At 53.0% G+C, this 22,436-nt stretch overlaps 1 protein-coding gene across 2 annotated transcripts; it reads right to left on the bottom strand.

Moving 5' to 3' along the window:
* Positions 1 to 3,737: 3,737 nt before the first annotated feature.
* Positions 3,738 to 20,948, bottom strand: PDGFB (platelet derived growth factor subunit B). Of its 2 annotated transcripts, none has more exons than XM_079303508.1 (7): positions 19,954 to 20,948; positions 13,337 to 13,433; positions 10,095 to 10,178; positions 9,432 to 9,637; positions 7,672 to 7,813; positions 7,122 to 7,287; positions 3,738 to 5,908 (listed from the first exon to the last, which is right to left on the bottom strand). In XM_079303508.1, the coding sequence occupies exons 1-6, from the start codon at positions 20,107 to 20,109 to the stop codon at positions 7,151 to 7,153; spliced, it is 822 nt and encodes a 273-aa protein (XP_079159634.1). In that variant the 5' UTR covers positions 20,110 to 20,948; the 3' UTR covers positions 3,738 to 5,908; positions 7,122 to 7,150. The 2 variants fall into 2 exon arrangements, with proteins under 2 accessions (XP_079159634.1, XP_079159633.1); XM_079303507.1 differs by having other exon boundaries at positions 3,739 to 5,908; positions 7,118 to 7,287.
* Positions 20,949 to 22,436: the final 1,488 nt, after the last annotated feature.

Raw genomic sequence — 22,436 nt, 5'->3', positions numbered from 1 at the left:
CTTTTCTCTCTCTCTCTCTCCCCTGTGTGTCTCTCCTCGGTCAATTACTGAAATACAAACAATATCCATGGTCATGGTGAAACATTTTTTCCAGCTAAATAACACCTCTGCAGATTTTAAAGGCACAGGCCACTTTGCACAGCCCCTGAGCATGAGAGATGCCCAGGAGGTCCTGCAGAAATGCAGGCACTTCCCAGAACTTTTCCTCACAGACATCAAGCCAGTGTGCAGCATCACAGCAAACCCCCTGCCCTCCTTTGGGAGAAGCTACCACCCCAGCATGCCCAAATGTCAGCCCTCCTGAGCATCCTCCCAACCTGCTGATGCCCATGAAGCCTGCTGACATTCCAGGACCTGGATCCCTGACATCCCCTCTAGGGGGGATGCAGGTGTGAGGAAGGACTTCTTTCTGGGAGCACACCTTGGTTCAGTCATCAGCACTTTTCCTCTGCTGACCTAATTTACTTTTGTCGCTGGTGTTGCTCACAGCTGGAGAGACCAACAGTAGCTGACACCATCTTCTCTGCTCTTCCCTGGGTCTGTGCTGAGATTCCTGATGAAAAATCATTTATTTTCATGCAGAAAACAGCCAAGTAGGTCCTGAGTTTGGGGACCAGAGCCTGCCTTCACTGACTGCATCAGGCAGCTTTGGCCAGGGCCAGAGGTTGGGTACATTTGGGGACTTGGGATTTTCCAAAGCTGCTGGGACAAGACCTATGGCCAAGCTGCTTGCCTGGATGCCTGCACCATCCATTGTATTTTTGCAGCATGTGCAAAAAAATTTGCAGCAAACATTTTGAAAAGTGCATCGACTGTCAAACCACAAACCTCCCTGCTGCCTGGGTCCCTGCTGTGCTTGGGTTGCTGCTTAATCCCTTGCAAACAGCTTTATTGAGATGGTAATAAAAAAGTAATAAAAAAAGGGGGTTGTTTCCCTTGAGGCTGCCTTTACTCCAGACTTTGCTGTGAATCCAAGGCAGTCCATCATACCAGAACCCTATCTGGAATTTGCCTGACTGAGGGAGGAAAAATAGCAGGTGAGCCCTACCAAAATTTTATATTTTGGTATCTTTAATCTCCTGGCTCCTCTGACAAGAGCTTCATGCATTTACTGCTGTGCCTGCTAACTTCTTGTGTTAACCCAGGGTCTGCTCTCCCTGCAGGGACATCGCAGCATTTGGGGTTGCCTCCTATTCCTCTCAGCACTCAGTTTTTGCAGGGCTCTGCCCTGTGACAAAATCCACAAGCAGCTGAGGCTGCCTGTCTTCCTTGCAGTGTCTCTTAAGATGGGAAATTCCCAAGCCTGCAAGGAGTTCACTTGGTCATGGGCAGACTGTGGATCAGGGAGGGGCAGCACCCTTTGGTCACGGGTGGTCTGAAGGCCAGTGAGGAACAGCTGCATGCTCAGGCAACCAGTTTCTGTTGTGGGGTTTTTCCTAAACAGCTTTCAATTCTTCATATTTTTCTTTCCTCCTTCTCTGCACCCTGATTTTGTCTAGGCACAGCTGGCTTCTCCATCCCCAGGGACCACTGGATATTGGTGCATGGGCAATGAGATGGGGCCGTGCTCCAACACATCCCTATCCCACCCTGGGATAAAGAGGGAAAGTGCTAATTTCCACTGAGCTGTCTCCAGCCAGATCTGGATAGTGGGTAGGTGAGGCAGCAGTGGCCATCATGGTAAGGGCACAGCTCATGCCAAGGAGGCACTAGTACAGCACAGGGAGGAGAATGCCTGTATGGGGTTTGTGCCACATGGCTGGGCTGGAGGAGGCTCTTCCTTCGAGCCACAGCCAGGTGTGGGGAGGGTTTAAGCTGTTTGTATTCCTGAGTGCCAATAAAATAAGCAGTCAAGGGTTTTCCCGAGCCTGTTCTTGCAAACTGATTTTTCACTTCATTTACCCATGAAACAGATTTAGTGTTGCAAACTGTCAGTGCTAAAACCCAGGAAGTCTGGCTCTAGAACACAGGGGTTTGCTCCTTGTGTCAGAATAGCCCCCAGCCTTGCTCTCCCATCTGCCTGCTGCTTTCAGGAGCTGTGCTGTCAGGGGAGGATCCATTGCTGCAGCCTCTCTCCACTGCCTGGAAGGCTGGATGCTTTTCCTCCACCAAAAGATGAACCTTCTGTTAAATGACATATCCCAAAACTGGGCCTTTAGGTAAAGTTGCAGTTGAGCAATTAAACCAGGGACAGTTGCCAAAACTCCCCAGCATCTCTGAGATCACCTGTAGTGGTGGGTTCACCAAACTGCAGGAGACAGTTTCCAGCAGCATGCTGCCAAGATTTATTTCCTAAGCCTGGCTTTATGGGTTGGGTTTAAACCACCTGCTCCAGCCTTGAGAAGTGGTACAGGTCCCTCCTTCCTGTGCTCCTGTGCTGAATGCACACCAGGATGCTGTGGTGAGCAAGCAGCCCCTGAGCAAGCCCATGGACAAAACCGTGGACAAAACCGTGGACAAACCCCTGGAAAAGCCCCTGGACAAATTCCTGGTCAAGCCCCTGGACAAGCAGCTGCTGCTCGTGTGTGCCAGGCACTGGGCAGGGCAGGGCTGCAGGTGCCAGGGCTCGCAGCCTTTCAGCACCAGCTCGTTCCAAGGTGTTAAAAGCACAGACTGCACTTGCCATTGAGGCTGCCTGGGGACCCCCATGGACAGGCAGAGTGCTGGATCCTGGGACACTGAGCCATTCCTCCCACTCCCCAGTCCAGGGTGATGCTCCCATGCTTCCTGTGCCTTGTACCCCTCTTTGCATCTTCTTCTCAAAGTCCCTGCTGACGGGTCCTCAAGCCCAAAGAAGTCTCATGCCAAAAATCTTTCTTTTCCCTGAATTATCCTCTGGAAATCGAAGTGGGGATTGTGATTTTGCCTATGTACTCATTCTTGGGGGCAGATAGAGCTCACCATTACTCTCTCCCTTTGGAGGATCAGAGAAAGCAGGTCATGAACTTTGTCCAGCAAGGTGCACACCTGTGAGCATCAAGCTTGTCCTTTGAGGACATCCTGGATTGCTCCAGCATGCTAATGCCCCCAGTTTCACCACTGCAGCACTCGTCTCTGCCTGTGCCTGTGCTCCTCATAGCTGAGCCATGGACTGATGGTGCTGTACATGTGCTGGAGGGATGTCAAAACTGAGGCAGAGAGCAGGACCTGCCTTAGCTCTCCTCAGCATGGCACCCAAATGGCAGATGTGTGATCCCTCCTCTCTGGGAGGAAAGGGAAATGCAGCAGCCTCTGAGCAAGGGAAGGACTGCTGCTGTCTAGACGATGTGACTAAGGAGGGAAGAGGCCAACTGTTTACAGCTTTGGGAAGTGTAAACAGTGCTGCCTGTCCCAAGCCCTTCAAAGCAGAGGAATCCGGAGATGGGATGAAAGCACAGGGAAATTCTGGCTGGGAATCCTAGCAGAGCAGCTAAGGACCTCTTCAAGACAAAAATCCCAGCACCTGAGTAATTTCAAACCAGCCCAAGTGAGGAAGGAGGAGCACAGCTCGGCTGGCATGGGCAGGGCTGTGTGTGGGCTCTCAGGACTTTCCCAGCCTTGGTTGCTTCTCTCTGCAATATCAGAACAAGTGTCCTGAAAAGGAAACTGGAGGCCCTGGAAATCACTGCTGTGCCCTGCAGTGAGCTGGTTTGGCCTCTGCTGTTCATTCAGCTCACGAAAGAAAGAGAAAATGCTGTTCAAGAGGTGATTTCCTTTTCTCTCTTTTTTTTTCTTTTTTTTTTTTTTTTTTTTTTTTTACAACTTTAAATACAGTACTGAGTATAAATTAATCTTACATTTTAAAAAAGGCAAAAAAATTATAATAAAATAAAACAAAACCTCACCATATTTACAAACTAAAAGAAACATTTTGGAACAGGGTAAGAAAGAGTCTTAAGACTTGAGGGCTTGGGCTGGAGGGAGGGAGCAACGTGCTGCCTTGGCAGTGGTACAAGAAGTGCTTTGGGCTTGCAGGAGGTGAGGAGTGGGTCCCTCCAAAATTTGTGACAGCTCCCAGGCTGTGGCTTTGGCTGCTTTCCCCACCTCCCTCCAGAGCTTTCCCCAAAAAGCCCACAGGGGTTTGTGTGTGTGAGGGGAGAAGTGTCATGAGATTGCTCTGGGCAGGCTTTTTCTTCATGTATGCAGCACCCAGTGCAGCACAATCCAAGACCCTGACTCCTGGTTGGTGCTGGGAATTCCCACCATATGTAACAATTCTTATAATGGTTACTGGCTATTACTTGTGCAAAACCAGCCCTTGCCCACAGAGTCCTCCTCCCTCCTTGGAGACAGGCAGTGGCCCAGGAGGGACTCTGCAACTGACCCTCCAGTTGTTCTCTGAGTCCTCCTCACTTAGAAGAGCTCATTTCTGTCTCAGACAGCTGCTGCCAGCTGTGAAGACCATCTTCACTTCTTTCTCTATACCTACACAGAGCTGTCCACATCATGGATCAACTTTTGAGCTAAATGGGTTGGGAACATTCAATAGGTAAAGATCAAGAAGGAATTTGAGAGGGAAGATCTGAGGAAAATGAGTGGGAGATGTGGGGACATTGGCTGGGAAAGATTAGTGCAGGACATCCAGGAAGGGGTTAAAAACCTCGTGGGAATGACAAGATTCTGCTTTCAAGACCACAGAGCAGGCGGAGCTCACTGAGATTAAGTCATGCTTCTAAGTTTGGCTGTCCTTGGTCTTGCTGTGGTGCCACTTCACCTCCTGCAAGGAAGTTGTGCTGGGTGGGGGGTTTGGTGCAGAGTGAGACAAAAAGGTAACAAGAAAAGGAGAGCTCAGGTGATGCCTCTGCCTGCCCCATCCCTGGCCTCTCAGGCACGTTGCAGTAACAGTGTGCTTTTCTTTTCTGCCAGTCCAGTGAAGCTGATGCACGCACGTGCCTCTGAGCTCCCTGCCACTGGGGAATGAAATCCATTTAAGAACATATATATATATATATTTTATATATGTATGTATAAATACACATACACACACACACACATGCACACGTATATATATATATATATATACACACACACACACATGTACACACGCACACATCCAGAGTGAATTTAAAAAATAATTTGAATCCGAGCCTGGAAAGTTGAATTCTCCACCAGCATGTGCAAAGATGGCTCCCCTTGGCAGGGGCCGGGGGCGTGGAGACGATTCTGCCACCGTGTGCTCCTTCCCCACGATCCAAACACCTTCCAGTCAGCACCAGGAGCAGGGGAAAGAGGGAGTGGGGGAATGCATTTGGCTTCTTTGTTCTGTTTCTTTGCTTCTTTGTTCTGTTCCCCGAGATGTTGTACATCTTAGTGGTTTTGGTTTCTCTTTTTTTAAAAATAAAATATACACACGCACGTTAAAAATATATATCTGTCCAGGTAGGGCGAGAAAAGTCCTTAGTGCATTTTCCATCATTGGTCGCCGCTCGCAGTCGGAGATTTGCCTGTTTCCAAAAGGTCCAACACAAGAGTAGATCTCAGCTGGGCCCCCCCAGCCTTACCAGAAGCATGAGGGAAAGGGAGAACATTCCCCTTCTGGCCTCTGTCCATCTGTTTTTCTTCTTGTTTCAGAAGAAATTGGACCCGCTTTCCTTTTCACATTTCCATCCCGTCCTCCGTAGCAGGGAAGGAATTGTCCTGTTCTCATCGCAAGTTGTGGCTGTTGGCATTCATGGTTTCGTTTGTACTTTGTTCTTTTCTCACATATATATGTATATGTAGGCCATCCTTGTCCTTTTGTGTGTGTGTGTGTGTAAAACTTTAAAATTATGCTAATAAATGAAAGGGAGGCTTTGGTGGGAGAAGGTCCACTGATGGAAAGGGAAGCACCAATTGCCGTCTGAATCAGACGTCGAGGCAGATGGACAAAGAGGAAAGTTATCATTCCAAGGACCCCATGGGGGCAATACAGCAAATATATTAAATAAACCTGGAAGTGAACAAAACCAGACCCAGCATTAGAACACATAACTCTTTGCCCCCTGCAACTCCCCTCCCATCCCCTTTTCTCCTCTGGAAATATTTGTACCAAAGAGCCAGATTAGAAGCCTGGGAGGACTTTTGACCTCCTCTGTTTTTTTCTCCCCTGAACAGCTTGAGCCAGAGCTGAGATTTGCATGGGTTTGTATAATTTCTACCCTGGGAACTTTAGGCTGGCCAGAAGAATCCTGGGATAATCAGAGCCCTCGTGGTGCTAAGCGTGGGAATCCCAGTCTCAAGACACTGCCTGGTGCCCCTTGTCCCCAGCTCCTGAAATGCCACTTGTGGAAGCCTGCTGTTCCCTCTCCCTGGGTGAGGGGAAGTGAATGTGGTGGCCTGGCTTGGGCTTATTCAAGTGGCTGCAGCAGAGCTGGAACTGCTGAGCTGGGAGCCAGGGCTCTCCCTGTTCAGCTGTGTCACCTCTCTCTAAATTCAGCTGCCAGCAATTTGCACCCTGACTACTCTTTCCATCTTTTCTGCACCTTTTCCTTGCATGGGGAACCAGAGCTTAGCCTCCTTCCCCTTGAACCAGCAAAATTCTTCTGATGATGAGGGAATTACTCCTGTTTACACAAATCACGGAGAGAAGAATCAGACCCTGGCCTGACAAAGTCCAGATCTCTTGCCAGAGATTCCAGCTATCCTTTCCCTGGTATGACCTTTCTCATGCACTCTCCTGTAGGAGAGTGATGAACCAAAAGTGTTGCAGCTTTTCATTCTTTCTGCCTACTCAACTAATTAAATAAAAGGAAAAGGCATCCCTAGAGCAACATTAATCCTCTGTTTTCAATGGTGAACCAATAGAGAAACTAGATCAGGAGTTGCTCCACAGCAGAGATGAATTAGATGGACCCCGAGGGGATTTAGGTGTAGGGAGAAGTCGGGCTTGTTCTCTGCCCGAAAGGGAAGCAGAGAAAGGAGAGGCGGGGCCTGAGAGCAAGGATGACTGCAGCAGGATCATTCCAATTTTGCAAAGAGCCTTAATTCCATAAATAGAACGCACATGTTGGCACCCAACCCGGTCCTTCCTCCTCCTCCAACCCAGATTGTGCCCTGCAGTAGCCCCACACTGAACGAGCGGCTGGCAGTGTGGGAAGGGTCTAAGATGCCGTGTCCCGTAAGGACATCTCTCCTGACTGGGAAAGCAGCTTGCTGTTACCTGCCTTGTGCTCTCTCTCCCCTGCCAGCACTTCTATGCTATGAGGATTTCTTTCAGCACTTTCTTATCGTTGACATGCTTGTACTTCTTATGTTTCCTCTTCTGTGCCGGCGGCCGGCGCACTCGCCGCCTCTGTGAGACAGCGGCTGTGGTAAACGCGGGTGACAAGCCTGCCAAAACAGAGGGGAGAGTGTCTGTGCAGCCAGGCCAGGCGGCTCCTGTTGAAATACCTTCTGCACACACTGTCAACAAGGAGCTCTGCAATAGCAGGGCCACAAGGCCTCTTTCTGTTCTTCTGCTCCTTGTCCTCTGTTCTTCCCAGTCTCTGCCCTCTCCCTCTTCCCACCATGCCCTTCCCCTCACCTCTCACCTTCCCCTCCTTCTTTTCCCTCAGTTTCAGCCCCTTCCCGGCAGGCAGACACCCAGGGAAAGGTCCCTCAGCTGGTATAAATCAGTGAAGGGATTCACTGAGCTAAGCAGATTGAAACAGTGAAGGTGTCCTTTCCCTCTGCCCAGCCCCTCTTCTCCCACCCCCTTCATTCCCAGATCCTTACGTCTCTGTTCACGCGGCCCGGGGCGGATGATCCTGGGGGGCGGTCGGAGCACGGCCTCACACCGACACTGCACGTGGTCCTCCAAAGGCACAACGACTTTTGTGAATTTTGGCTTCCTCTGCACAAATTCGATCTTGTTCACCTATTTGCAAGAGGGAGGCAAGCAAACGATTACTACAGCCACGGCTCCCACTTTGCAGAATTACTCAGTGTCAGTGCACTTTGGTCCTGGCTTTCTTCCTGAAGGGTCAGAAGGCAGCTTACAGAGCGCTGTTCAAACTCAAGACTCAGACTCAGACTCAGGGGTGGTGTGTGTGTGAGATAATTCTGAACATGGTAGCAGAGCAGACCCAGACCAGGCAAGTTTGGATGTCTCTGGTTGGTTCCCCTGATCCAGACTATTGCCAGAGCTTAAGCAGGATGACTGGTTGAGCAGAGAGAAAACATGGAACACGCAGGACATGCTAGCCTGTTTCTGACAGATGTGATGGCAGAGACCTGGGCCAACCAGGATAATTCCCACAGGAGCCTACAGGAAGGGCAAAAGGAGAAGAACTCAGGTCCAAAGCAATCTAACACAGCCTCACCAGCTCTGCTGAGGCCTGTCTGAATTTGTCTCAAGCTCTTTAATAACTCGCAGGGCTGAAGCCCTCGGCTCTTCATGGGAAAGGCAGTGCTCTGGAATTTCCCCCGGACTCTCCACCAGTGCTGACTCAGAGGGAAGACTCCACATCCCACCACAGGGCAAAAACTTCCTAGGGGGTCCTCCCACTGCAGCAGCAGCCAGGCCTGACCCCACTCAGCTTATCTAACAACTCTGCGGTCCCTGAAGTGCTCCACAAGCTATAAATACTCGCTGTGCTGTGCATCTGGGATGGAATTCCTCTAAACCCACTGCCCCCAGCAGCATCCCTCAGCCAGCGCCAGAGCAGCCAGGCTGTTTATCTTTCCTTGAAAGCCCACTCCACACGCTTCAGACCACACGCTGCTCGCTCGACAAACACTTCCAGCCAAACAATAGAGAGACCTCTGTCCTCAAAGAAACCATTTCCAGGTCACTTTTTCAGGCTGGCTTTTGACCTCTCACTTGTTTTTTTTCCAGAAAAACAACTCCTGCTCCCCCCCATTTTTTCCTCGTTCAGCCTGGCTTTTCTGAGAAAGGAATTTCCTGATGAAAAGGGCTGTGTGTGAATACAATCTCTCCCAGCCAACCTCTGCCGCCTGCCTGGGGGTGCCTCTTATGGCTCAGGCAGAGGATTAGTATGGGATGAATATTATTTTTAAACAAGCTGTCTGGGAGGAAGCTGTGAGGAGATCACTGGTAGCTGTAAGGGGAGGATCAGAGCAAGAGGTTAGCTGTCAGGTGTCTGCTGGCTGATGGAGCGGGTCAGGAGGTAACTGTGGGCTGAGAAAGAGAAGCTGTTCCAGTGCACGTCTAGGAAAGAATCTGCAGCATCAATACCAGCTCTGTGATGAAAGCACCCTGCTTCTTCTGCTCTAACACAGCAGACACCTCAAGCCACAGGAAGGGCCGCGGCACGGAGCTGCAGCTGGGGACGGTGCCCTGCAGCAATGCGTGGTGACAGTCCCCAGCTGCTGGACAGCACCAGCCCTTCCAGCAGCGGCAGGGATGTCACCTGCAGCGTGGCCAGTGCAGAGGGGACAAGGGCTGCACGAGCCCCGCACCCCAGACCCGCCCCAGGCTTGGCTTTGGGGCACGGGGCTGGCGGAGGCAGGGAGGGCGCAGGTGTGTGCCCTACCTGGACGTGCCGCACGCGGATCTGCGTGGGACGGCACTGCACATTGCGGTTGTTGCAGCAGCCGGAGCAGCGCTGCACCTCCACGCAGGGCGGCCACACCACGAAGTTGGCGTTGGTGCTGTCCACCATGCTGCGGGAGATCTCGAACACCACCTCCCGCGTCTTGCACTCCGCCAGGACCGCTGTCTCTGCTGCTGCCAGGGCATCTGCCAGGGCCAGGAGAGGAGCAGGGGGTGAGATGGGCTTTGCAGCTGTCGCCACCCCACTGCAGCGAGTGAAGGACCCCACATGGCTCTCACGCCTGTGTTCTTTCTGTTTCTCCCACCCCTCCAGCTCTGTCCCTGTACAGAGCCGTGCCCTGAGGAGGAAGCCCCAGCACAGCCATGCTTCTCACTGCAGCCCAGGCAGGAGATGACACTATAGAGCAAACAAGCATCATCAGATTTGAAGCAGAGCAGTGCACAGAAGAGCAGTCTCCCTCCCCTGCCCTCCCAGGGTGAAACACCCAGCTCCCTCCAGGCCCAGACCCTCATTCTCATGCCTCCAGAAATACAGGTGCACTATAACCTCTACCCCTACATCTGCAACTCAGACACCCGTGTCTGAGACCACCCGTGGCTGCTCAGCTGAGTGCCCCAACGATCACAAGGTGCCCCAGCTCACCTAGGCTTCGTCGCTCTCGAGACAGGGCCACAGGGTCTTGATCGGGCTGAGTTGTGTTCAGGTTCAGGCTCGAGCTATCCCGCTCTGCAAAAGGGAAGACATGACCTAATATCACCAGGTAGAGGCAGGAGACAGCAGGCACTCGTGCTCTGATCACCAGGCAAAGTGCAGGGATAAGCCACAGACCCAGGACGTCATGCTAGGTGTAAATCCACAGCAAGGTCACAGCTGTGCTGGGGCACGGGCACTCTTAGCTCAGACTAGACAGCAACAAGTCTATCATGAAAGAGGGAACCCACTCAGGTTTTTGGAGAGGAAAACTCAAGCTCAAGAAGGATAAGGCCCATGTTACAACTCTCTGGTGTCAGAAATTGCAGAGGGGTTCTGATTGGCCAGCTGAGACCAGGATAACACCAAGAAGGATCAAAAACCAGGCAGGACAAGCAGAACACTTGGTATTTAACACTGAGGTGACTTGCTGGGATGGCTTTGGACTGGGAGAGGTGAGACGGCAGGTGAAGGGAAGGGGGGTGGTAGGTAGGGTGCTTGTTTTCTCTCTCCCAACTCACCTCAGCTGCTCTAGGTAAGAGCAGTTTTATGACAGAAGAACAGAAAAATATAGTTAAAATGACTTTTTCTCTAGACTACTCTAAGGTAAGAGGCAGGATCTGGAGGTGGCTCAGCCGGCGATGGGAGAGGAAGACCGATAGCATTCAGGCCAGCCCTGAGCGGTTCCCTCCCACCCCACTGCTTTTTCCCATAGGAAGTGCTGAATAGAGAAGTGCCCATAATCCCCATGGAGCACTCCAACAGCAGCCCCTCCTGAGTTCGGGACAATGGCTGCGCTTGAAGATAGCTCCCACCCAGCCACAGCTCCTTCCTTCTCCGACCTGCTTTAGCAGCTGAAGGAAACTGAATGGACGTCAGCATCAAGGGAGCAATTTTCTTAAAGGGAATTAGGGGCCAGTGGAAGATCTTTGTTTATCAGATGTGTGGTGGAGCAGACTTCCCTTACCTATCATGTCCCATTCCTCTTCCTCAGCCCTGCCCTAGTGCAGCCCTCTCATAAAGGGGAGCAGAGACTTTGCTCCCTGCTCAGGTCTCAAGCAGTTGATGACAGATTTGGGATGGGTTACACAGAGGCTGCATTCAGAAGGCAGGAATCATGTGCCTGTCAATGAGCAGTCAACACCTACAAGGGAGGTGGACAGATAGACACCCTTTAAAGTGGCTGGGAAGGTGGTCAGTTCTAGGCACCATCTGTCTCACCCTCAGGCAAACTCCTAAAATGAGAACTGGTGGATCACGCTTTAGAAGGGCCAGCCTCCTTGGGCTAGAGAAGGTGGCTGGATGACTGGTTAACATGGGCAGCCATTGCTTTGTGGTCAGCCACAGCTAAGGAGATGACTGCCCCCCTACACCCTTCTGCTGCTGGGTCTGCAGTGGAGCCCAAGGTCAGGAGAGCACTGTCTCAGCCCACCTGCCTCCTGGAGCTGCCCCATGCTGGCTCCTTGTGCAGTTAGCGGAGTGAAGCAGCTGTGACACACACAGGGTGCACAGACAGCACAAGGAATAGCTCCAGCCACTTTGGGGTTACTTTAATAACACACTAATTTGCTAATTCCTCACAGGGAAAATGTCAAATGTCAGTGCCCCTCAGTCAGTACCTGGGAACAGATGAGAGCCACGGGGTGAAACAAAGAAACAGCTTCACAGCACCACTGTTTGCTTCCCTGACCAGCCTTTCCTATCTGGGGCATGAAGTGAAACCAGTGACTCAAATCTCTCCAGCCTTCTCTCATACCCCTGGACTTCTGGAGCCAGCCAGATAAGCCCATTTTATTTCTTGCGGTTAATAGCCACAGTAGTGATGCATCTGTTGCTTAGACACTGGGCCTACAATGACAGATTGGATGCATCTTCTCAGCTGCTCCTTGCCCATCCCTCCATCCTGTGGCATTTCACCAAATGAAGGTGAGGGCTGCCTTTGGTGCACGAATTGACGAGAGGAGAGAAATGGGGGGCAAAAAATTAGCAACAACTGTTGGCTCTAAACAAATCTGCTGAGAACCATGTCCCTCCCTCCTCTAGGTTGTCCTTCTACACCCTGGATCAGTTCTGAAGACATTTGGGGCGGGGTGGGGGGAGCAGCCTGGGACAATCCAGCAGGGCTAATTTTGGAAGTTGCCCCATTGTGTGGCTCGTGGACAAGGAGGAGGGAGCTGGTGAGGGCAGGGAGCGGCCCTGGCAGTGGTGGGGACCCTGGTCGCCTCTGTCTAAGACAAACAATAGCTGAGCGCAGCTGGTGCCCTCCCCCTCGCTTTCCCCCCTGCCCCTCCAGGGCCGTTTTGAAAGGCAGCGGGAATGCTTTTGAGACTGCGCCAGTGGTTGGACTGGCATAGGAAACAAAAGCAGGAAATTCTGTTCCCCCGTAGATAGTGTCTCGGCAAGGATTACAAAGCTCAAAACAGACAAAACACGAGAGAGAAGTCGAGCTGGGGGGGCTGGGGGACGACGGGCGGGAGCAGGGTTAGAATAGAAAGGAATTTGCTCTGAAGAGACCGTTTATAAATAAATTCCTGGGCCAGCCCAGCCGCCGTGGCGCGTGCTCCGGTTCCCACACGTGCCGACCCCTCCACGCTTCGCCGCTCCTGCTGCTCCCTGCTCTCAGCCTGGCCAAGTGACCCCAAAGCCCTGGAGCCCCTGGAGCTCTTATCTACGGGCAGGAGGTGAAGCAATGCTACCCTGGCTTAGCCCCTGCCCCGTGGCTCACCCATGGACACGTGCTCTGCTGCTCTCATCCTAAGAGCACCATCTGGGAGCCTGTGGCCTTTTGTGGATGCTAAACCTGGAAATCTACTCAGCCCTTCCCTCCTCTATCACTCTATTTCCACCTCCCATTTTGCTGCCTCCTAAACTGATCCTTGCCCAATTCAAGCCCTGCTGACTTAGCATCTCCCAGGATGAAGAATGGTCATCTCAGATCCTTGTGCTCACCTTGCCCATCTCCTACCATTTCTGGAAGCCAGTGTCCAGACAGTTAGGACATCTAGTTACCTCTAACTCCCACAAGTTTCAGGGGGACTAAGTCTGTAAAGAGCCAGGTCTTGGCTCCTCAATGGCTCCTATATTTACAATGAAGTCTGTTGATAGTGTGCCTGCTGAAAAACAGAATATCCCCTCCCAGGCTCCCCAAGGACTTAATTAAAAATAGAGGAGTGTTTGGCAAAGAGGAGATTTACCTACGGAGTCTATCCGCAGGGCGCGCTGGAGGTCGCTGATGGAGCGCACTGAGCTGCCCCCCAAAATCTCATAAATGTCTTCGGGTATGGGGTCCCCCTGCCAGATGACAAAAAGAAAAGGGAGAAACAAGCATTAGAGAGATGATCTGCAAATACTGGCGGTGTCGTGGAGCAGGAGCAGGGAATCAAGCACGGGGGAGACACGACAGAACCAGCAAAACGCAAAGACGTGCGTTGTCTTGTGTTGGATTTAAACCTTGAGGGCTTTATTCCTCGTGAAGGCATGAACCTGAAAGCTAAGCAAAAGCAAGAGAGCCCCCCCCCCCGCCCCTCACTGCTTCTCACAAAGCTGTCAGGAGACTAAAAAAGCCAAAAAAGCCCTGGACACTGTGCAAGCAGCCAGCAAGGCTTCCTTCTCCGGTGGTGTATGACTTCTCCAGGTGGCTTCTCATTCCTGCTGCCTGCAGCAAAGGCGTTTTAACAGACTTCCCTTACACTATCAGATAAAACCTTCCCAATATTTCCCTCCGTTATGAAACTCCTTCACGGGCTTTGTCAGTTATCGTGTGTGTGTGCGTGTGCGCGCGCGTGTGTTTTCAAACCACAGAGGCCCAATAATATACATCATTTGCATACTCTCTTTTAAAGGAAAAAAAAAAAGGCTGGGGGTGGAGATGAAGATTGACCTTTGCGGCTGAGGCTGCCCCAGCGTGAGCCCGCGGTGAAACCACAGAAGCTGCAGGGAGGTGATGGGCTGAGGAGCTGATTTGGAGGAAGAAACATATGGGAGGTTGGATGTCATTGCACACCAGCACGAGAAAACCTTAAGTAAACAGGTTCAGCCACATCAGACAAAGGGCCAAATACAGAGTTAGTGCAGGCAGGTGCAATGCCATTAGTCTCTCGGGAATTTTACTCTGGCACTAGGCTAGAGCGGGCCCCAGTGACAGCACTTAACAAGAGTACAAAGGAGCGGTGTGGGAAAGCAAGTGCTGATTAAAACACACTTCCGAAAGACTAGAGAAAGAGACAGAGGAAAGTACTGGCCAAAGTGTTTGCTTAGCTCCCAGCTCTCCTCATTCAGGGCTACTCGAGCGGAAAAGCTGCTCTTTGAGCCGGGTGCGGGATGGCGTCGGAGGCACAGCCCTACGCATGTCCCTGTAACTGAGAGGAGAGCCTGGCTTGTGAAACGCAGGGATTTTCGTGTGGGTTTTTATGGACAGTTGGTGGCATGTGTGTGGTCCTCCTACTGTACAGCTATTCCCTCCCTGCCTGCCTTCAGCACAGAACATTTTCCTTCCGCCCGCAGCTGAGAAAAGCCACCAGGCAGGTGGCTAAACGCTGGCTTTAAACCTTAAGAGCTTTGGCCCAAACCTGCAGCCACTTTTGGATGGCTGCTTGAGCCTGGCACTCTCTCACACGTGCCTGTCCTTGGCCACCCACCATTTGTTTCCATAGTAGGACAACAGGAGTGCTCCCTCCTCAGCCCTGCCAGACCACCCTCTAATGCTGTAACTTAAACTGGGATGCAGCGATGTGGAGGTTGCTGCAGCCCAAGGAGGTTCAGAAACCTCCTGAAGAGAGCTGCAGAGCAGACAACACCAGTGCCCTAAATCTCCACAGCCAGACCCACCAGACAGCTTCAGTCAGACCAAGCTTTCGTGCCCCGCTCTCTCCTTGTCACTGTCACATCTCACCACGGATCTGGCTGTCCGCCTGCAGCAAAAAGCAGATTTTACATCCCCAGGCATTACTTCCTCAGTCTCTGAGGGAGAGGGAAACAGCATCAGTGATGAATGCACAGCGAGAGAGAGACTTGTATAATTCAGGGATCACTGAATAGCTGCGAAATGAAGATGCCTTCTGACATCTCCTGCTGCGTGAGGAAGAGAGGGACCAACAGCCCAGTGCTGGAGAGGCTCTGCAGCACTTCCCTGCCTTGTGCCACACACATTTACTGGAAGAGGGATCATTTGCAATTCCCAGTACTTGCAGTCAGAGCTCAGTGCTGGGTGGTGAAATTGCAGGCTTTCAATGTTTGCACCTGTCAGCCAAATGCGTTTGTGTACAAATGCTGCTCTGCACGGATGCCCCTGGACCTTCCTGACACTTAATACATGTAGGAAATGGAACTTTATTTTAAACTCCGGCACTTGCTGGGGGGAGAGCGTGGGCAGGTGTTACGAGACTCGGCGACTTTGGAAGCGAGCTGGGAGGTGTCACCTTGCTAGCTGAGCAGGGGGAACAGATATGAATCAGGGATTGGAAATGCAGGCCCTCAGGAGCCGTATTTCTGGTGACTGCCTGGAGCAATCAGCTCCACTCCCTGCTCACGGCAGCAGTTTTAGATGCCAGTTTTTTCTTGTTGCAGACACTACCAGCATGGCTATGGTGTAACACCAGCCCACACGGCTCATAATCCTGTCCTCCTCCCCCATTTTTGTAAGGCAACTCTGCCAGTGACAACTGCAAACCTGTGAAGCTCCTTATTTTAGCCTTGCAAACCAAGACCAAGGCTGGCCTAAGAGCAGCAACAAACCTGGGCTGTGTGCCTTGTCCTTGCTCCCTCTGGGTCTGTCACTGGGAACAGCCATGCCTCTGGCCCCCACCCCAGCCCTGTGCCTGGGAAGTTCTGAGATCAGGCACCCAGGTTTGGGACACGTGTGGGATGAGACACAGGGAAGCAGAGGTTCATCAATCACCTCCACCTAATCCCATGGAGACAGAAGGTAGAGGAACATTGGAAGGGAGGTGGGACCCCCAAGAGACCAGCTCAAGCAGCTGGTGCTTTTCCTGCTTAGCAGCTCCTCTGGAGTTATTTGTCTAACACAGGTTAACAATCTCCTTTTTTAACTGTGCGGCAGATCAAAGAAGACTTTTGTCTCAATGGACTCTTGGCTGGCTGTCAAGTGCCCCAAGGCCTGGCCTCGTATTCCTGCGAGGCCCTGAATTCTTAGAAGAAAGTTTGTTCTTCCCTCCCTCCCTCTGCTCCCAGTTTCTGACCCTGACTCTCCCCTGAGTTGCAAGGGCACCCCCAACCTGCCAACCCCTTAGCAGGGACATTCACTTCCCTTTCCTGCACTGTGGCTGTGACACTGACCTCTCAGCACATCAGCTTTGCTCCCCTCCTCCCAGATGTCCAGCAGCATGGTTTGACCACTGCAAATAAATGCAGGTGCAGCAATTCCCCTGTTCCAGCTCCCCACACATGCACTCCCCCAAAATCTGGTTCCTCCCTATCCCCACCATTTCTTGCTCTGGAGTTTTTCCCCAACTTATGCCTTTGAGCACCAGGGATGCTGAAAGGTCCCCTTGCCATCAGCAGCTGCCAAGCTGGTGCAGGGAATATGCAGTGCTGCTGTTTGCACTCTCTGGCCAGGGTTTCACAGCCTTGCCTGAAGGTGTGTCTCTCGGTAGGTACAGGGAGGAGGAGGGAGCAAAGATTGTGCAAACAGCAGGGAAAGCAGACCCTCAGGGCTCAAAGAAATCACACAAGGATACTCCCGAGGTGAGGACTCCTCCAGTTCCTTTTTCTAAAATGGTGTGACTGCACAGAAAAGGACAGAATGGCATCAGCAGCGCCAGTTTGTAAAGGGCAGGGAAGCACCCACCTATTGGCTCCTCTGCCCAGGAGAGGAGGACTTTGTGAGCACCTCCACGCCGACCCTGGCAAAGGATCTTGGCAGCAGGGTCTTGAATGATCAGCCAGGCAAAAAACCCCAAACAAACAGCATTTTTTAATTCCCTCTGAAGCTGATGTGTGGACCCTGAGGGGAGACTCCACCGCATTCCCTGGCAGAGGGCAAGACCAGCAGCACCTGCCACCAGCACAGGGCTTCCACCCTCCCAGCACCACTCCTGGCTGCAGGGGGACCCTGGCAAACGCCTGCCAGAGTGCTCTGCAGCAGGTACAGCCCTCTTCACATGAGCCCCTTCCACTCGGAGTCACGGCTTAGGTTTCCCCCCTCCCTTAAAATAATCAAACAACGTTTGATCTAGTCTGTGTTCCTAAAATACAGCCAGACCTACCCACCCTTTTTCCATTCCGAGGGGGACTCCACTGCTTCTCCCACACCTCCGCTGCGAGGGCTGGAGGCATTTCCACCCCCGGGGCCGGCCGTGTACCAGCAGCACTGGAAACAGCGCAGGAGCCCTGTCATTGCCTCCTGCTGCCGCACATCAGCTGACGGGGAGAGGGAGGCAGGGACGGCTCGCTGGCTCCTTCCACGAGCTCACCCCAGACGTGTCATCCATCCCGCCTTCCACCGCTTTGTCCTTGTCACTGCCTCGTGCTAGGAGGACTAGGCAGGAGCGCCGGGGCCTCGCAGCAGGAGGACACAATGGGGAGCTGGGCCGAGGCTGTAAGCGAGCGCCCAGCCGCACCCCATTCCTTGGGAATTCCAGAAAGCGCTGCCAGTGGGGCTTTACCCCGCTACAACCACGACTGGCTCAGCCCAGCTCTGTAAATGTTGCAAGGCAACTATTACAGCCCGTGGGGCAAATGCAAATGGTTTAGCATCCTCGCTTCCCAACTGGCAAATACCTTCCCGCTGAGGCTTGTACTCCCTCCGGCTGGAAGGGCTCCAGGGCCCTCCAGCTCCAGATGGGTGTGATCAAAGAGGGAGAGGGACTCAGGAGGCTCCATCTCTTTGCTCAGGGCCTCTGTTGGTCTGGGGAGCTGCTGCTCCTCACGCACTTTCTCCGGCAGGGCTGGGGAGGAGCTGCAAGCCCCGTTCAGAGGTTCAGCAGCCGGGTGGGAGCTGTGCTGGCTGTGCCTGGTGCAGGAGGTGCAGCACACTGCCCTCAAAGGAACTGTGAGCGCTGGCTGCAGGCTGAAGCATCTACCCAAGCAGAAACGTTCTTGGTTCTCCTGTCATGCAATGACAAATATCACAATTCCTCCCATGAAACCTTGGGCCAGAATTACTGAACTCTAACTCTTCCAGGCTATCATGGAGCTGCGCAGTATTTCAATCTGATCATGGCAACTGAGTAACAGCTCCTTGGGATCAGACACTTCCATCTTCACCCTTCCCTAGTGCCAACCCTGGATGATGTTTCATGCTGCATGAGAGAAAAAGATCTGAGCCATCCACAGAGGAAATGCTATCCCCTGCCCCCCTCAAAAAACATGACTACTGGGTAGCCCACAGATCTAGCTGCTTCCTTTTGTGGCTTGGGCAAGGGCAAAATGGGCCCATAGCAAGGTGACGTGATGTTTTGCACCCAGCCTCTGCTTTGCCATCCCATGAGGGGTGTGCCCGCTTACCCTGCCCAAAAATGAGGAAGGAACAGAGAAAAATGATGCAAAGAAGGGAAAGTTTTGGTGGAAGGATATTTCCTGCCCCTGACAATCAAGCTGCTGATACAGCTCAGAGGTTTGCCATCTTGGGTAGAGCTGAAGGGGCAGCTGTGTGGGGCTTTATGACCCCCTCAATGTGTGTGCAGTCAGATGAAGAAATGTGACAACAGAGGTCAAAGGGTTTGGGGGTTTGGGGCACCTTTTCCTCATCCAGGGCTGGGGATGAGGCTTCAATTTCCACATAGGGAAACCGAAGTGGGTTGGAGTGTTTGTTCAATTCCACCACCTGGCCCTTACCCTCTGCTCAGCTTCTTCCTGAGCAGCACATTCAGGACTGCAGGGCACAATGCTTGCATGACCATGGACATAAGCAAACACTCACCTCCTGCCCCTTCCCCCAGCTGGGCACACACCTTGCTGAATAACCACACCACTCTGTGCAGAGCCTCTACTCTCACTGTCCCCCTTCCTCCCCATTTCCAAAGCCCCACGCCCTTTCTCCACTGCTCCCCTGGCAATGCCAGGGTGGATTTCACACTGTGTGTTATTCCAGAGGTGTAAAGAGGGCCCCGGTCCCTGCTGCACCCGCACTGCCGCGATGCCAAAATCACCGGGTGGGGTGAGAGGCTTTAGGGAGCCAGTGCCCGCCCCGGGGTGACAGCCCTGGGCGAGGCAGGGCGGGAAGCTGCGGGTTTCCCGGGACTCACAGAAGCATCCCTGCTCCCACACTAACCAGGGACCGCTTCAGCCTGGTCTCCCCTGCCCCTGCAGCCGGGTCCACACACGGGGGTGGCTGTATTTCTAGGAGAGCCGCCCTTGGAGGGCCCGTCCCTACCGGAGCGCCAGCTCCAGAGGGGTGCCCAATCCAGAGGGGCGTCCAATCCAGAGGAATGACCAATCCAGAGGGGTGCCCAATCCAGAGGGGTGCTCGCTCCAGAGGGGTGCCCGATCCAGCAGGCGCTGCCCTCCGGGCGGGGGGCGGCGGTCGCTGCCCGCCATTAGCGCGGCCGAGCCCCGCCGCAGCCCTTCCCGCGGAGGGGGGCCGGGACCGCGCCCCCGGGCTCCACTCCCCGGTCTGCGCTTCCCGGGCTCCGCACCCCAGGGTCCGTTCCCCGCTCTCCGCTCCCCGGTCTCCGCACCCCGGTCTCCGCACCCCGGTCTCCGCTCCCCGGGCTCCGCTCCCCGGTCCCCGCTCCCCGGTCACCGCCCCCGGGCTGTGCCCGCCGCACCTGCGGGCCGGAGCCGCGGGCGGCTCTCGCCCAGCGCGGGGCTGGCAGCTCGGCAGCACCGCCCGCTGCCCGCGGCGGAAACTCACCTCCATGCGGGCCAGGGGCAGCGAGAGCATGAACGCGAAGACCACGCCGAAATTCATCCCGACTCCAGGCCCCGCCGGCTGCGGGCACATGGACGGCGAGCCCCGGCAGGGAAGCGCTTCCCGCAGACAGCCCCGCGGCCGCCCGGCCTCAGGCATCGAGGGCTCTGCGCGTTCCCATGGCCCTGACAGCCGGGAGGAGGTGGCAGAGTCGCAGGAGCCCTTGGAAGAGGACGTGGAGGTGGCGGTGATGAGGGGAGACAGAAGTAATTCTCGGTGACTCGGCTGCCTCTGCGCTATCTCATAAACCCGGTGGGAAAAAAATGCAGTCCCTCGGAATTAAACACATCCAGAGTCTGGATCCCCCTTGCCTCAAGGGATGCTTCAGTGGTGCCTTTGGCTAGGTGGTCCACATACTATTCTTCCTCTTGGTTTTCTTCCCTTCAAAAAATATATATATCTATAAAAGCTTTTACATGCAGGTAACAGTGTCTCTGTTCTTAGAAGAAGGTGCTCAGAATAATAAAAGAGAGAAAAAAAAAAGTTTTCCAAAGTTTGGTGTGAAATCCAAAAAAAGAAATCTTCTTCCTTAAATTCTTCTTAAAATGCTCCTTTCATTCCTTTTGACCACTTGCTTTTTATAGAAAAGTTGCCAGTGTATACTGAATTTCTTCCCCTTACGTTAGATTCTGGCTCGGGTGCCTTCTCATTCCAAGTGTTGGCAGTTTGCTTGGACGGGAGGTTTGCTTTGGGTTTGGAGACAGGTGAGAGCAAATGTTTTTGCTCTGGGTTATGAGTGTGTTTGTGTGCGTGCGCTGAGCCTTGATAAGCCTCAAAGTGGAGCCACTGATGCTGCCTCCCGCACTCTGTTGCAACAAGAAAGGAAAAACAAAGCAAAATAAAAAAAGGCAGAAAAGGTAAAATCGCAGGAGAGGTGAGTGAGCAGACGGGTCTTTATTTTCTGCGAGCTGCAAGAGAGACTAAGCTGGCACTCGGGGCTGCTCCTTTTATGAAGGAGAGGAGATGGGTGGAGCATAACTTGCCATCCTCCTCTTGGCTGGGTATCAAGGAACAAATCTACTGAGGGAGTAGCAGTTCATTGCTGAAAATAAAAAGTGTGTTAATTTAAATGATAAATTAATTAAAAATGACTAATGCTGCAGCAACCTGTATAATGCGGCTTTAATATCGCGTGAGGAATGGGGACAGAAATTCCTGCCTCCTCGGCAAGAGATAAGAAGAGAGGAGTTCCCGGCACGGTAGTTTGTTATTTTTTTTGGCCCCAGGTTCTCGCTGTTTCAGTCTGGAGCCCGTTTCTCTAAGCTCCACTCGCCGCCTTCCCTGCCCTGCTACACCACTAGCTCCAGGGAGAGAGATGACTTTAATATCTTACATCTCTTTGTGTGCAGAGGGAAAAAAAAGAAGCCAGAGAAATTTACACGTTGCTATAAGACAATCTGGTGTTGCTCGTGGCACCCGGAGGTATTTTGCTGCATGATTATCTCCCCGATGCAATAAACATCTGAAGGGAAATTAAGCCAGAAGATATTTGCTGTGGGGGGAGAGGGATGGGGAGGGGAAGGCTGCTAACAGGTGAGTTCAAGAAAGAGTCACATCCTAGTGAAAAAACACCCTCTCACGTACATAGGAGTGCAGGCTCACCCAGCACACTCCAGGCACGACCAGGAGGGATCTCTGCACCATCTTTGTGCAGGCTCCAGCGAGGCATTCCTGCACTGTCATGCACGGCAGGCGCTCGGCAGGCGTTTGCTCTGAATCCCAAGCATCTTCCCTGCTTTTCCTATGCTACGCACACGCTTCTGCTCGAGCCGCTCGCATGCACAGCTACGTGCAAATTTCGTCTCATTCACACATCCCTGGGCATCCATGTGTTCTCCTTCACTCTCCCCCTCTCCCTTCCCTTCTCACATCCATACTCCCACTGGCATACCGGTGGCCTCATCTCACAGCATCACACATGCTCCCTTAGACTCTCTGGGTGCCTGCAAGTCTCCTGCAGCCAGCCCTCCCTAAAACACACGGTCTGGCACCAGCACTCCCGTATGCACCATCCCAAGTGTCCGGGTGCAGGAGGAGCAGCATCCCAAATGCTCCCCTGTAGCAGATGACAGCACCTCCCAGCTTGGCTAGCTAAGCCCCTGAACCTGATGTGGGTGTTGGTCAGGAAGCACAGGGACTCATGGAATACTGGGGCTCCTCCATACAGCTTTCTTAAAATAGCCTGGTCCTCTGGGGAGCATGCCAAGGTGCTCTTGGGTCACAGGGGCTCACCCTCATTCACCCTAACACAGAGGGAAAGTGGGCAGATTTCTCCACAGCTGGGGAGCTGGTCAGAGCCATGTCAGCTCCAAAGCCCAGGCCATCTGGGGTGCATGGCTGCAGGGATAAGGAGGGTCCTGGGAGTCCCTCAAACCAAGTCTCAAGTGGCTCAGTTCCAACATTGGAGCTCAAGGGGAAGGAAGTAG

The sequence above is a fragment of the Erithacus rubecula genome (assembly GCF_903797595.1).
Source record: "Erithacus rubecula genome assembly, chromosome: 4".
NCBI lineage: Eukaryota > Metazoa > Chordata > Aves > Passeriformes > Muscicapidae > Erithacus > Erithacus rubecula.
The sequence above is the reverse complement of the archived record's forward strand: the minus strand, read 5'-3'. Positions and strand labels throughout refer to the sequence as shown.

Coding starts and splice junctions, on each gene's coding strand:
- PDGFB (XM_079303508.1), bottom strand. CDS start 20,109: ATGCCTGAGGCCGGGCGGCCGCGGGGCTGTCTGCGGGAAGCGCTTCCC. Junction 10,179..13,336: donor CCTGCGGATAGACTCCGTAG/GTAAATCTCCTC, acceptor TCCCTTTTGCAG/AGCGGGATAGCTCGAGCCTG. Junction 7,814..9,431: donor TCCGCGTGCGGCACGTCCAG/GTAGGGCACACA, acceptor TCTTGCAAATAG/GTGAACAAGATCGAATTTGT.